This window comes from Marmota monax, unplaced genomic scaffold (genome assembly GCF_021218885.2).
Source record: "Marmota monax isolate L192 unplaced genomic scaffold, Marmota_monax_Labrador192_F-V1.1 WCK01_AAM20220418_F8-fsc00191, whole genome shotgun sequence".
Lineage (NCBI taxonomy): Eukaryota > Metazoa > Chordata > Mammalia > Rodentia > Sciuridae > Marmota > Marmota monax.
Window position 1 is genome coordinate 1,661,635 of NW_026693537.1, and position 15,254 is coordinate 1,676,888.

Below are 15,254 nucleotides of genomic sequence, written 5' to 3' on the forward strand. Positions count from 1 at the left end.
GAATCCAGGGGTTCTCAACCACTGAACCACATTCCCAAGTCTTTTTTTTTTTTTTTTTTTGAGACAGGGTCTCTCTAATTTCTTAAGTCCTTGCTAAATAGTTGAGGCTGGTTTTGAACCTGCCATCCTTCTCCCTCAGTGTCCCCAGTTGCTGGAATTATAGGTATGCAATCCACAGGCCCAGTTCACCTATTGATTTTCTAAAACAAAACCAAAAACTACTTTGAGTAGATCCCAGACAGGGGAAATTTCAACTGAGGGAGGGTGGTGTTAGAAATGGTCAATTATTTGGAATTGGGTAATGAGAGAAAGATGTGCTACATGCTTGCCAGGTTTTTCTTGGGCTCTATTGATGTGTATCTTCTTTAGAATACATAGAGACTACTTCATCAAAAAAAAAAAAAAATTCTAAAGGGCAAAAATCACTTTGATTGGACTCTGGTCCTAGCTCTACCCTTACTCAATTCATTACATAATCTTGTAGTAGTCACTTAGTTTCACATTTATAAAACGAAGTATTGATAAAGATATCTAAACTTTTATTAGCCCAAAGTAATATGGGGGGGGGCATATTGGAAGCTGCATTTCCTCCCATTGGGAAAATGGGGATAAAAAGTTTCTATTTTCTTAAGGGAAAGTACATCCACAGGAATAATTAATCCTCAGAAAGTTGGGCCAGTTGATTTTCAGTAAAGGAGAAATTCCCCAATGTTGGGAGAATTCTGGGAAAAGACATTGTGCATTCATTTCTGAGAGGTGTTGTGGTCTGTGATGCCTTTTAATATGGCTCCTTGAATTAGCTTGACCTTCAGTTCTTGGGCTGTTGATTACTTTAAGGCTCATTTCACGGGGGTCTCTGTGGCTTTTGAAATCCAAAACCAGGAGGGGCTTTTTTGGTGATAACTATGCCTGTGGATTGTTTAGTATTTGCCAAGAATTCTGAGTTTTCTGTCTTAAAAGCACATAATAAGAAAAGTTTTTCAAGTATTTGTATAAACTTACATGTATATGTTATGTGCCTGTGTTTATACATTGTGTGAAGAGTATACAATGAATTCCAGGTGACTCTAAAGCAAATGATAAAAGTGGATTTTGCTGTCTGGAATTATATTAAGCTTTATAAATTTTTAGAAGGACTTTGAAATAATTTGCTTTATGAGTTTTCTCTGAAGAGTTTACTGCAAAGGAAAATGCACATATTTCATTAATCTCATTTATCGACAGTCTGAGCAATAAATTATAAATATATATATATATATATATATTTTAAATCTTCAAGTACATTTCTTTGATATATTGCTTATGTGATAACCAATTTTGGGATGTTTTACTTGTTATCACAGGAAGATTTAAATTATGTCACCAACTTCTTGCTCCTTTTTCTCATATTAATAACTGGCTTATGGAAATTTGAAAAAATAAAATGCAGCTATTTTCAACCTCATGTCAAAATGGCATGTGGTTTTGATCCTGAGAGTGGAAGGTTTCCATCAGACTGCTCTATCTGAAATATCTGGGTCTATTTCCTTCTTTGCCTGGACTGCTGTTACTGGTAGTTGGTGTTATTCAATTATCTCTACATTTTAACCTTGGTGTTTACCTCTAATGCTGCTCAAGTCAGTAAGTGATTCATTGCATCTGAAACTAATAAATAAAGTTTGGAGGGAAAGGGACAATGTGTGGCAGATGCATTTGGATTAAAGTGAACAATGGATTTTAAACTGGTCTCTAAGAAATGCACTTAGAAATGTAACTACACATTCATGATTATAGGTGTAGGGACCATACTGCCTAGTTCATAGTGAGCACCCTGTGAAGGTTCACAGATGTGATGGTGATGGTGCTGAAGATTATTTTAACCAACCTGCATCTGCCCTGCAATGAACAGGCAAGCTCCTTGAATCTTAGATTCCTCAGATTTCATCCCAGCTCTGAAACACTGCTTTCTGGGTTTTCTCATTCCTCAAATCAGACTAGTAATTTTATGGTATTAGCATTAACAGAATAATATTGTGCATTATTGAAATCAGAAAATACATGCATGAATATTTAATATTAAACAATGCTGCTTTCAGAAGATTTAAAAACTTAAATTAACATTTCATTTGCCCTCCCTAAAAATTACATAAGTCTCTATTCTGAAGCTTAAGGATACAAGAGAGAAAAGTTATTTAGTTGAGGCCAATGAAGATGCCAGATGCAGGATGGATTTCTCTGACTTCTAAAACTTGGTTTTCCCTTGCAGTGAATTACTCCCTCTCTCCCACTCCTCTTTCTTCTCTTTCCCTCTTTCCTCCCTTCCAGGGAAGGTAAATAAAAAGTCAAATCCTCTTCTCTCCTCAGGAATCAATGTTTGTGGAGAAAGTAGTGCTATTAATACCAATTATATTCAAATACCATTCTCAAAAGTAGAGTCAGAATATGGACTTTCAAAAATTCTTAGCTTCTCTCAAAGGACGCACATCATGGCTGTGTTTCGCATCAGGTGATTTTGCAGTTCTTCAGCATAGATAAAAAGAGGTTCTAGTGATATAGAAGTCCTTGTGGCATGAGCTGTTTCTTTAGTAGTTAAAACTCTTCCTGAGTGAATAGAAGGTCTGCATCTAGTCTTCATTTACACTTCTTAGCATCCTAAAGAATTTCATATTTCCTCACATGTCCTGTATGTGAGAAGTCATTTCTGCAGTGAGAGAACCTGCCTTCTCTCTAGTAATGGCCTTCCAATGTGATCTTGTTATCTCCCCTTTAGAGAAGTTACTTCAGTGAAGGAGGAAAAAGAAATTGTGTTCTCTGTAAAAATTGCTCTTCAAAGAAGACCATTATGGTGGCACATTAGTTTTCTATTGCTGCTTAATAAATGACCACACTCTGGCAACTTAAAATCATGCCTATTTTTTATGTCACCATTCTATAGTCAGACATCTCACACAGTGTAGCTGATTTCTCTGTTCAGGGTCTCACAAAGCTGAAATCAAGGGGTCAGCCAACTGCATTCTCATGTGAGGCTCAAAGTCTTTCTCCACACTCATTCAGGTTGTGTGCAGAACTCAGTTCCTTGAGTCTGGAAGAAGTAGGTCCTCATTTTCTGGCTGGCTGTTTGCTAGGGACCACTTTTAGCTTCTAAAGTCTGCACTTGGACCATAGCCACATGGTCCCCTCTTAGTCACATGGAAATTTTAAGACCATTAGCAGAATCTCTTTTAAGCACTTACCTGCCTAGGCAAAGTTCATCTCCCTTTTGAATAACTCAATCAACTGACATCTGTAAAGAATTACATTTGCAAGAACTTTTTGCTATTGCCATATCACATAAGCTAATTATGGGTATGATATCCCCTCATATTCATAAGCTCTATTCCCAGTAAAGAAGAGAGAGTTATAGGGTATGTGTACTGGGGCTGAGAATCCTGAGAGGAGCATCTTAGAAATCTGCTTAATGTACATAGTGTGTTAGAGGACTTGAGAAGGTCACTTAGCCTCAGTGAAAGTTGAACTTCTGCTAGTATTTTAGGGATCTGCTCCATGTCTTTCTGGACTCCACATATTTCATTTAAGTTCAAGGAATGGACTGATAATTCTCTCCTTGAAGACTTTACTGGGGCTAAGTTGGCTCCAGTCTTCCTTTAAGCAGCTGAGGCATGGGGTTCCCCATAAGGGGTTCCTTCCATGAGGTAATCTGAAATCTTAGAAGGTTACCTAGTCCTGTATGCAGTTTCCTCAAGGTTACGGTGTGGTTGATGTCAACCAGAAGCCTGAGAGAAGACTTGGTTTAGTTTGGTTTGGATCTAAATGTAAGGAACTGTCATGGAGTAACCTGAGACCCATAAGTGTGTCTAGTCAGCTTCTTACCCTCTGTGAGCTATGGACACCACTCCTCCAAAAAGGTGGGCAAAGAAGAAAAGGGAAGACCCACCAAGGGAAATCAATTTGTTTGTGATAATTAGAGACCTACCCATTCTCCTAATTGATTGTTCACCACAAAGTAGCTTGACACTTCTTTAGCCTGGGAGCTAAATATAATCAACTTTTGTTTGTTTCTATGAAAAAAATTTTTTTTACCCTTGAGGAGATCATTATTTCTATTGTATGAAGATGGTAGCCCAAACATTCAAAGTAATTAGAGCAGATGGCAGTGAATACTTTTATAGTAAAATACACTGATGCTTATAAACTGGTTTTCATTCTTTGGGCTTCTTTCTTTTTTCTTTCTTTTTCTTCCTTGCCATGATATATTCATTTTGCTTCCCTTCAGGTATAAAGGGGAGGAAAAAAAGAAAAGGAGGAAAAAAAAAAAGGTTCCCCTGGTGTATGAGACTGAGAAGCTGTCAAAGGTTCATAGCAGGGAAAGTGCGCTCCTGTGTATTCAATCACTGAAATTAAGTGTTTTCGAAAGCGGTGCAGTCACGGGTCCATTGCATGGGGAAATAACATGTTGTAGTCCATCACTTAAAATGTTAACCTTGTCTCTTACTAGTGACTAGGAGCAGAAACACGTGCTGCATGCTCGCTGGTTAAATGGCAGTGTGTCAGCTCTGTGAAAAAGGCTAGCGTGTATCTGTCAATCTTCTGATTCGACTCTGTGTGTGTGTGTGCATGCATGGGCACACTTGCGCATGTGGGAGGCATGCATACACACACACATTCACACATGTACACACATATACACACACACCAGCCCATACTTGCTCTTGCCTTTATGTGGTCTCCTGAGACCTGGTCTATTACTAGAAAATGAGAAGAATTGAACCAATTTTCAGTACTTTAGCATACATCCTTTCCTAAGATGTTTTTGCTTTCCAGTTCTATAACGGTATTATAATTACTTATTTTTAGTTACAGAATATTCCATTTGAACATATTTCAATATTGGTAGCATGCAGATGTATTATGCAGAGCATATTATGGTACTATACTGATAGTATGAATCAGAACATACCAGGCATCCCCCAGCTTTTTCTATAAAGAGTCAGATAGTAAGTGTTTTAGGTCTGGCAGGACATGCTGTAATTGTCATGAACAGAAAGCAACAAAAACAATATGTAAATGAAATGCTTAGGCTGTGTACCAACATCAAAATACTGTTGGGGCCAGATTTGGGCTGTAGAGTGTAGTTTGTGGACTGTTATATGGTACTGATTATTCCCCTTAATTCTCTTTTCTGTGACATGTAGAGAGCTTGCTATCCACCAGGTTTTATGCAGTCCCCTGCATCAGCAGGAAGGTCACAGCACAGCAGTGTCCCTTCCTTCAGTTCCAGCAGCACCTGCCTATCCTTGCTGTACACACAGGACATCAAGCGTGCTTCTTCCTCAGGGTCATCCTCAGATAGCCTCTGCTTTTCTCATCTAATCCCCTATCAGGGTCGCAGACCTGATCACTCAATATCATATAGTTCCTCCCACCCTGCCGCTCAACTTCATCTTGTTGTTTTTTTTCTTTCTTTCAAAGCATGCTATTTGTTTTACATATCTATCTATTATGCTACTAAAATATATGCTTCCTAAGATCAGTGATTTGATATGTTTTGTGTTTAGATCAGTGACTGGGGTATAGTGAGGGCTTAATAAATAAGTGTTGAAGGGGGCCAAGAGGAAGGAGGAGGAGAGGGAAGGGCAAAGCACTGGGAAATGAAATAGATCAAATTTTATATCACATATATTGTTGTATGTGTAGGTGAACAAATATGTCACAACAAATGCCACTATTATGAATAATCACAATGTACTAATTTAAAAAAGAAGAAAATATTTCTTGAATGCATTGGACTCATCTACTGTAGTTCAGGCAAGTCTGAAAAGAGTCTGTGATTATTAAATAAGAAAATACCTATTAGGTGCACTCATTAAATCTTAGTCATCATTATTAATTTTTTAACCTTAAACTTTAAATGGAGAAAGAAACATCTGTTTTAAAGTTGTGAGGAACAATGACTCTGTAAGTCATTAGAGGCATCTGAGTAGCTATTGTTATCATTATTATTTTCTCCAGCAAGTGGAATGATCCTCAGATTGAAAATTCAGAAGAAATCATGTTAGAGACAATTTATAGACCCAAATAGAGGAGACCGTAGACTGTGAATCTATTCTGTTTGCAGACTATGATGGTCCTCTGGAGTTCTGAAGTAACTTACCTATATGAACCATTGAGCTAGTATCAGTAATTTATGAGAAATCACAGAGAATAGGAAGAGTGTCAAATTAAGAGATAGCCTGGTGGATTGGTTCACTTTCTAAGGGGGACAAAGAGTAAGCTGGAACTGGGTATATGTCAATGGAGAAAAAGGTATTATTGGTATTTCTTTGAGTGTTCAATGATCTGGGCAGTTGGGAAAGAATTTCTCCTGTTATCTTCCTATCACAAAGGGTTTATAAGCATTGAGGAAAAAAGTGATCACTTAGGGCCAGCCTGAATTTACTAGGAATAAATTATGCCAAACTAATTTAATTTCCTTTTTGTTCCCTAAAGAGTTATTGAGTTAATAGGATAAGGGCTCTATTAGTAATCCTGGATTTGTAGATGGTTGACTTTTCTACAATGACTATCTTTTGTTTCATAATCAGCTGAAGTAATCTCAGCCTGTGTTAATTTATCTGTAGTGTCCAGATTAAAAGTAGAAAAAGGGATTTCATGCACTGGATTTCACCTGGAAGGCAGTTTAAACAAGGGTCAGCCATCCAATATCCTGAACTCCCAAAGCACATTGGTTATGTTTTCAATTATTGAACTAATCACACTTTAATTATCTGGCTGTTTGTCTTTTTCTAAATGATAATGGAAACACCTTAAGATCGTGAATGGATGGTCACATTTCTCTGGAAGAGATGCCTTTGCATTAGCTTATGCACAAAAGGTTTGGAATTTTAATTGGTTAACAGGTATAATATCACTCAACATTTTAATGCCCTGTTAAAATAGCCAATACTATTAGTTAGGAGATCAAATATATAATGAATAGTGTAAAGAAAGTCATTTAACTATTAGTGGGAAGAAAACTAAGAATAAAAAACGAGAAAAAATGGAAAACTTTCTACTAACAAATTTCATGTTAGTTGAGAAATAACATATAAACATAAAATGCTACAAATCAAGAATGTATAAGTAATATTCATGTCAGAATTAAAGAAGGATCCCCTCACAAAATAGTGAAGGATCTCACAAAATGAAAGGTCAATGAATTAAATTAATTTTTCCTGATGTGTTGACACACACCTGTAATCCCAGCTATTCAGGAAGCTGAGGTAGGAGGATGGCAAGTTCAGGGGCAGCCTGGATGTTATGGTTTAGATGTGAGGTGCCCCCCCACCCCCCCGCCAACAGCTCATGTGTGAGACAATGTAGAAGTGTTCAGAGGTGAAATGGTTGGATTATGAGAGCTGTAACCTTGTTAGAGATTAATCCATTTTATGGATTAATAATTGGAGTGGATTAATGGGTGATAGCTATATGCAGGTAGAGCATGGCTGGAGGAAGCAGGTCACTGGGGGCATGCCCTTGGGAATTATATTGTCCCTGGATCCTTGCACTTAAGCTCTCTGCTTCCTGGCTGTCATGAACTGAGCAGCTTTCCTCCATCACACCCTTCTGCCATGATGTTCTACCTCACCTCTGGCCTAGAGGTATGGAGTTGGCAAACCATTGACTGAACCTCTGAAATTATGAGCCAAAATAAACTTTTCCTCCTCTAAGATGTTCTTGGCAGTCTTTTGGTTACAGCAATGAAAAGCTGACTAACACATTGAGTAACTTAGCAAGACAGTCTCAAAAATGTAAAAAGGGCTGTGGATATAACTCAGTTATGAAATGCCCCTGAGTTCAATCTTCAGTACCAAACCAAGCCAAATCAAACACAAAAAAATGACAATAACTTCTATGTAGAATATTTGATAAAAGTAAAAATAATTTCATGTTCACGTCAAATTTTTGTAGTTATGAAGATATTCTGAATTATGGTATAGTGATTATAAACTCAAATAAGAGTTGACCATTATTTCAAATATATCTTAGGGGTACCCACTCTGTGCCAGATATTGTTATGGGAACTGGGGATACAGCAGAAAGCTGAGAAGCTCTTGTGAAACTTCTGTACAATTTAGTAGGGATTGACTGATGACAAACAAAAACAACAATGTATTGGATGGTGATAAGTACTTTGCAGAAAATAAAGGAGGGTAAGGAGGTGGAGAAAATGTTGGATACAGTAACTTGTCTGTTCCTATTTCCAAGACTTGCATACTGAGCAAGAAGGCATTATGGTGAGGTGTCAAAACAGTTCTTCCTTGTCTTTGTCAGGCAGAAGATACTGACTAGAGAGATTCCCATAACCCACCTCTGCCACCCCACCTCAGTGCATACGCTCACAAATAGGTCTTTGCTTTGCCTGATGTTTCAACTTGCTGATCAATGACTTCTTTCAAGATGACTCTGGTGGTGTTGCAAGTACATTTAAGGTGACAAGTAAGATTTGCAGACACTGCACATTCCCTGAAGTTCAGAGAAGTGCTGACATTTTGTAAGAAGAAAACAAATTGCATAAGCTTCCAAGCAGAGGCAGGAAAGTTAAATTGCTTTCTTTCTTTCTCTCCTTCCTTCCTTCCTTCTTTTCTCAGGCCTGTATGATTTGAACTAAAGATGAAGGCATGTGCTAGACAATTCTTACTCATCTATTTCCCTACCTGCTCCCTGTGCTTGTAAGTAAATTAGCTGCTTCATCTGCAGAATAGATATGACTAATTCTTCTATCAAAGAAGAAAACTAAAGCTAGCAGGTGGGCACCCTGGAAACTGAAGTGGGTAGAGCTTATGTTAGATGGAAATAAAAAGTACATTGGGCTATGAACTAGGTTCATGACAGAGCATATTCTTGACCAAAAACATCACCTTGGTTGACACCGAGCTAGTCTTTCAAGCTCACTCAGAGCTAGGTAACAAATATGAATGCTAATTATTACAATTTTAAAGTATTAATGAAAGGCACCATGGAATAAGTTGACACCCTTAAGTACCTAAGTACCTAATTGATTCCTGATTGTTTCAGATTTTTTTGCTGTGGGTGTCATGAGGTCTGGTTTTCTTTGTAGTTCTGTGGCTATGGATCTAATCACCTGGCTAATATCAGAAAGAGTTACAACACTGATGATCATTCTTCATAATTCTAATAGTTGTTCCACACACCACCCTACCCAGTCTGCTGGAAGTGAGGGGACTCAGACCAAAGACCCTGAGCTTTGTGTGCTGGTTTGTAGGAAACTTCTTAGTTTCCTTTTGGGAGGTATCTCTCTCTCTCTCTCCTTTAGCCCCTCCCTTGACTTGGTCCTCAAACTTTGAAGCAAAATTGTCATCAGAGGAGATCCACTTAAAATTATAGATCCCTGGGTGCCACCTCCTGAATTTTGATTCGAGAGCTTTGTGAGGATGTCTGAGACATTGCCATTAGGACGAAAGGACAGGATTATGCTAGAACCTTCTCTCTCTGACTTGGAAATTCAAACTTTTGCAAATGTCATTTTACTGGGGACTCTGAGCTGACAGTACAGATAACCTTGGCCACCTTGTTTTGCAGTTGATGTTACTGTATTTTTCCCACTGTCTCACCACTTGATTTCCCTCCAGTTTCCTCCTATTTGCCTCCCTTTCCTCTGTCTGTATTTGCAGGAGTGAATTGAAGGATTATAATAATGTATAACATATAGCCCTATAAGAAATTATTTTCCTTGATAGCTACCTCTACAGGGACATCAACTGGAGAGTTACACTTTTTCTTACTTTTCTAGTCTGTGGATGGTCATCAAGCAGACATCGTTCATATGTCTGACAACGATGCTCATGGGAAACCATTCTTTTTTCATCCTATGCCTTTCCATCTCTTAAGCAAGGATAAGTCATAGAATTTATTTTCTTCTTTGGGATAAAATGAAAAAAAAAAAAAACAAAAAAACACAAACCTATGCCTTCTCCTAACCCAAAGCTCCTCAGTGTTTGTGTTGGTTCTGCAATTCAAAACTATTGGCTTAGGAGTCAGTAACCTCTTCTGGAAAATGTACTGGCCCTTCATGTAGCACAATTTTCTATTTTCTGTTAGAAATACTGCAGGGCACAATTCTCAACATAGGTACAGTTGTTGGCATTACAAATATCCTTTCCTTCTTAATGATTTCCTTCCATCTGCCTCTTCCACGTCACCAGAGGACCTTTTAGGCACTTCATTTTGCAGGAACTCAGGCTTTTCATTTGCTTGGAATCTGGACGGGAAGAAGACCATGTATGGAGAGGCACACACATGCAGTGTGTGTTACCTTGCGGGAATCACCACCTCTATTCTGGTTTTATTCTCTTTATCATCCTAATAGTTCCATCACTTCACAAGATATTCAAACATGTTTTCAGCCTCTCACATGGATGAATACTGCTCTCTGTGATTTTTATGTCCTTGTTTTGAAAAAAAACATATGACTTTAGAGTGGTCCTACATTAACAGAAGAGACAAAAGTTCTGAGAGGAGAACTGCGGCTGGGATGGTTAGGGGCTGCTTCCTTCTCTGGCTCCTTCTCCCAGTGCTGCTCTTTGCCTCTCACTCAAAGGTTTCAGGCTATTCACTTGTCATCTGAAGTTGGACTGCATTTCATGTATGCATGCATGAGCTTTGTTCAGCACCAATGCACGCACCAAGCACAGAGGAAAGGCAACAATAATATAAAAAAAAAAAGTGGGAGGATAGATCTGAGCACTTGGAAAGAGGAATGTTCCTATAAAACAGGGACACTTGGCAGTAGAGCCAGTGAAAAATGATATCAATTACATAAAGCAAAATGCCACCCATCAAGCAGAACATTTTAATTCTCCCTATTCCAGGCTATTTATGACTTTTTGTCCAAGACTCAATACATGTCTGTAAAAATAAAAAATGGAATCAACTCCATCTGTTAGGTAGAAGGGAGCCTGTGCTGGAAAAAAAGAGTAAATTCCAGGGGCTGAGCACTGAGGCACTTCGAGTATAACTTTGTCTCTTCCATAGTTTCCTCCTATTTGGGTTAGTTATATGAGGAAGAGAGGGGTGACTTGTTTTATTGAGACATTTAAAATATTTAAATTAATTTTAGTTTCTTTGAAAGTTTCTACAATGATTGATAACCTGCATAATCTTGATTAAAAAAAAAAAATCCTCTCTGTTTCCCAGGGCAACTCTTCCTTTCAGTTCTGCCGGAGGTGGTCCAAGGCTTACAGTTGGTTTCCTGAAAAAGTGCCACAAGATGGCGACAATGTCACAGTGGAGAATGGCCAAGTCTTCCTGCTGGACACCAATACTAGCACCCTCAACTTACTGCACCTCAAAGGTCTGTGCAGTTGGAAGTTCGGTGGCATTATTCTATGCAGTTCTATCACTAGTAGTGGGTAGTGGGGAGGAGAACATTTTCTACGAGTTCTGGCATTTAGTTGGCAATTTATTCTCAGGCCAAATTGAGATTTTACTATGAAAAGGAAGAAGTGTTTGGGGGTTCAGAGTCAAAGGCCATCCTTTTGGTGTTTATAAGTACAGAGCTTGATTAATTTAGTTTTCAAAACCAAAAAAGTTAACTGTGTTCTCAATGAACAGGATGCTCTCCTTAGACCATTTATAGTCCTGCTCATTCAGGGCAGCCTCCACAAGATAACAAAACACCCCGAAATGGGGTAATACTGCTGTCTTTGAAATTCCCTGCCAAGGAAGCAAGGCCTTCCTGCTTTTACCCTGTTGTGGTTTTGACTTCATGGTCCCATGGAACATCCTGTAAATTGGCTTCCTCATTGCAAAACCAGACACCAAGCTCTAGGATCTAGGAAATTGGAAGAAATTAGAATTCAGATTTCAGTTCCTCCCCGACTTTGCCAAATGGCTAAGCAAGTTATTTCACATCTTTGTGTATTTGTTTTCTTATATGTTAAACAAGAATCAAAATCGTTGTCTACTTTAGGGGTTGATAGTACGGAATGGTTATCAAGTGATTGTGCTCATTGGCAAATAAAAATTGCTTGGGAGACGTGATTTGTTATGGATGTCTATAAAACTCTATGCTAAAACATTATTCTTTACTACAAATACACCTAATACAAATATTTGTTCTTGTTAAAGTAAGAGCATGGCTGTAAATTAAGTATTTCAAAGGGATAAATTAATGCAATTTGGGTGCCTGTGTATTACAGACCCCAATCAGGTTTTTCTGACTAGGTATTTTGTCATTCTGTAGTTTGGAAGATGTCCCCCCAACCACCACTTACCCATCCCAGTAGGAAGGAGAAGAGTTTTCAGTCAAATCCATTAATTGGTTACCTTCAGGGGGAAAATGGTCTGTCAGCTTTGACTCTTGCCCCATCTTTGGAGTGTGTATGTGTGTATGTGCATGTATGTGTGTGCAGCTAGTGGCTATGGAGAGTGATCTATTGACAGCCATCAGCTGTCTAAGGACTAGCAATGACAAAAGAAAAGGCCAGACTCAGAGCCTCATCTCAGAGCAAAGATTCTTTTGTCAAGTCTTTAAGCAGGGCTCTCCCCTTGGGAATCCAATTCTCCGGGGTACCATCAGGTGCTGAAAGATTTTGATCTTACATTACCACAATCATGTGGGAGAAGTTTCCTAGCCCAAAATCATGGATTACTAAATCTCTGGATGTGCTATTACTTTCAGGTAAATGTTCAATCAAGGAATGGTCTTCATAGGACAAGATACCAAAGATAAAAATCAGGCATCAGAGAAACATTAAAGGGCGGGAGCAAGGCAGACATGTGTAATATATACATGTGGCTTCTTACCCTTGTAGATTTCAAGATCTGAACAATCCAAATACTTTGCCCTCTATAATGGTTTTCCTTAATACTCCTGGTTTAAACAATATTTTATTCTCTGTTATTAAGAAAAAGTGAGATATGTTTGAAATGACAAAACTCACCTTCTAAAGAGTGAAACTCAGGTATCTGTAGGATCCCCTCTTTCTTCTAGGTAGGAGGACTCTTGGTAAGAATGTGAAGATAAGTAGTGGACATTATCTTCTATATAAATAGTACAAAGGAGTTGAGTAGGGAGAAGGGTTGTGTAGAGAGACTTCTTGAGCTTTTTATCATAGAGACAAGAGTTATAGCTTTTAGACATAGTAGTAAAAAAGAAAGAACTCTGATCAAATTTTGTTCAACAGATATTTTGTGAATGCTTATTAAGTGGCCTAGGAACTCTCTATAAAATACAAGAAAAAAATAAATAATACTTAATATCAATTATATCTAATATGTATAAAAGAAAATGTAACTGGGGAATAAAATCAAAGGAATAAAATTTCTAGTTCTAAAATAGGTGATATGGGCAGTGAGGAAGAACGAGGACTGTGAGATTAGAGTTGGATTGGAGAAGGTAGGAGTAGCATTTCATTTGCATCTGAGACATGTTTTGATCACATAGATATAATATCTGCCCAAAATCAAAGCATGGGGAATCCCCCTAGCTCATTTATTGGTACTGCATCTGTTCAGTGGCTCAGGTCAAAGACACTGGGGGCATCCTAGATTTCTTTCTTCTGCTCATATCCTATGATCAGTCTATCAGTGAATGTTGTTGGCTGAATCTTCAACATGTATACCAAACATCAAAACTTATATTTGTGTTGATTTAACCCTAATACCAAAATTTGGGGCCAGGACTATGACAAGTTGTCTCTACATTGGTTCCTGTTTCTCCATTTCTTTGTCTTCCTTATAAGCAAAACCCCAAATTCATTTGTGGTAGTAGTATCCAGCTAAAATGCTGGGTTTTCTGGCCTCTTTGTTGCTAGACATAATCTTGTGGTTAAGAGTGGGATGAAGAGATGTAAGAGGAATGTTGTGTGGGAAACCTAGGAAGTCTGCTAAAGAGAGCTGATCCAGTAGGAGGCTTATACATTCTTCCTTTTTCTTCTTTTCTGCTTCCTGTCATGTAAATGTAACAGCTACAGCGTTGGCCGCCATTTATCATGAGGTAAAGAATGGGGAAGAAAATGGGAGAAACCCAAGACCCTATAACTTCAGAATTGCTATATTAGCATTGGACTGCCTACCTCTGAAATTACTTTTTCTGATTGAAAGATAAGCCTTCATTTGTTTAAGTCACTGGTATTTGGCATTTATGCTGTATGCTAAAGTAATCCTAACCTTTTATAGTCAATATGCTTTAAAAATATGTCAGATCTTATTACTTCTCTCCTAAAAACCCTCTAATGGCTTCTCATCTCACTAGGAATAAAACCCAAAGTCCTCTGATTAATGTCTGATTCCTTCTTTGATCTTGTCTTCCCTATTGATTCTGCTCTAGCTCTTCTGTGAATATACCCGCTGTAGGTCCTTTGCCTGGAATATTTGTCATCCAGACCCACATGACTGGCTCACTCATTTGCTCTTTGAGAAAATATCAACTTACCTAAGAAGATCTGATGGCCATCTTTTCCCAGTTACTACCTCTGTCCATTATTTGCTATCCTTTTGATTTGCTTTACTTAATTTTCTTAATAGTTCTTATTACTATATGACATATTATAAATTTACTTGTTTGTTCACAGTCTGTCTCCTCTACTAGAATAAGCTAAAACAATGTGAAGGTCTTTACCAATTTACTTACTGTTTTCTCTTCAGGGTCTAAAATAATGCCTGACATATAAAAAGGGCTCAAAATTATGTGTTGATTATTAAATGAATGGACCAATAAAAGGTACAATGGATCAATTCAGGTACTGAGTGAAATTTAATAAGTGTATTTTAAAAATCCTTGCTCTCTTAAATATCATTTTCTCAACTAAGTTATTTGGATTGTCTTTATTTGTTTTCAATCTGTATCATATACACATGTATGCACATGTGTATATGCATACATAAACACATTTATTCACATATATACATGTATAGTGTATCCAGACACACATACTTGTGTGTGCATGTGTAACGTTATGAGTTCTTAGGAACACAAATTGGCAAATTATTTTTCTGTTTTGAAAAGGCATTTGAAGAACAACTTTAGTGGTAGAGAACCAAAACTCTTCAATATGTAGTTGATAGACTATAATTCCAAATCTTTAATATCTTCTATGATCTATAATATGTGTGAAAGCACTTGAAGTATAATATAGATCTATTTGAATATGTGACTGAATCATTATTATCATCACCACCAACAGCAATTCACTCTGAATATCTGTTACTGCCTGTCTTTTTCATATCTATTCATGATATCAGAAAAATAGCTGAGTGGAATTTTTATTTTTGTG

The 15,254-nt window shown here is 37.7% G+C and overlaps 1 protein-coding gene across 6 annotated transcripts in view; it reads left to right on the forward strand.

Annotated features, from left to right (window-relative positions):
- The window catches only part of Pkhd1 (PKHD1 ciliary IPT domain containing fibrocystin/polyductin), a 420,823-nt gene that overhangs the window by 110,842 nt on the left and 294,727 nt on the right, over positions 1-15,254 (forward strand). For all 6 annotated transcript variants that reach the window (XM_046458594.2, XM_046458595.2, XM_046458599.2 and 3 more), the window contains one exon: positions 11,173-11,329. In XM_046458594.2, coding sequence (XP_046314550.1) covers positions 11,173-11,329 — 157 coding nt within the window. The remainder of the gene's footprint in view (positions 1-11,172; positions 11,330-15,254) is intronic.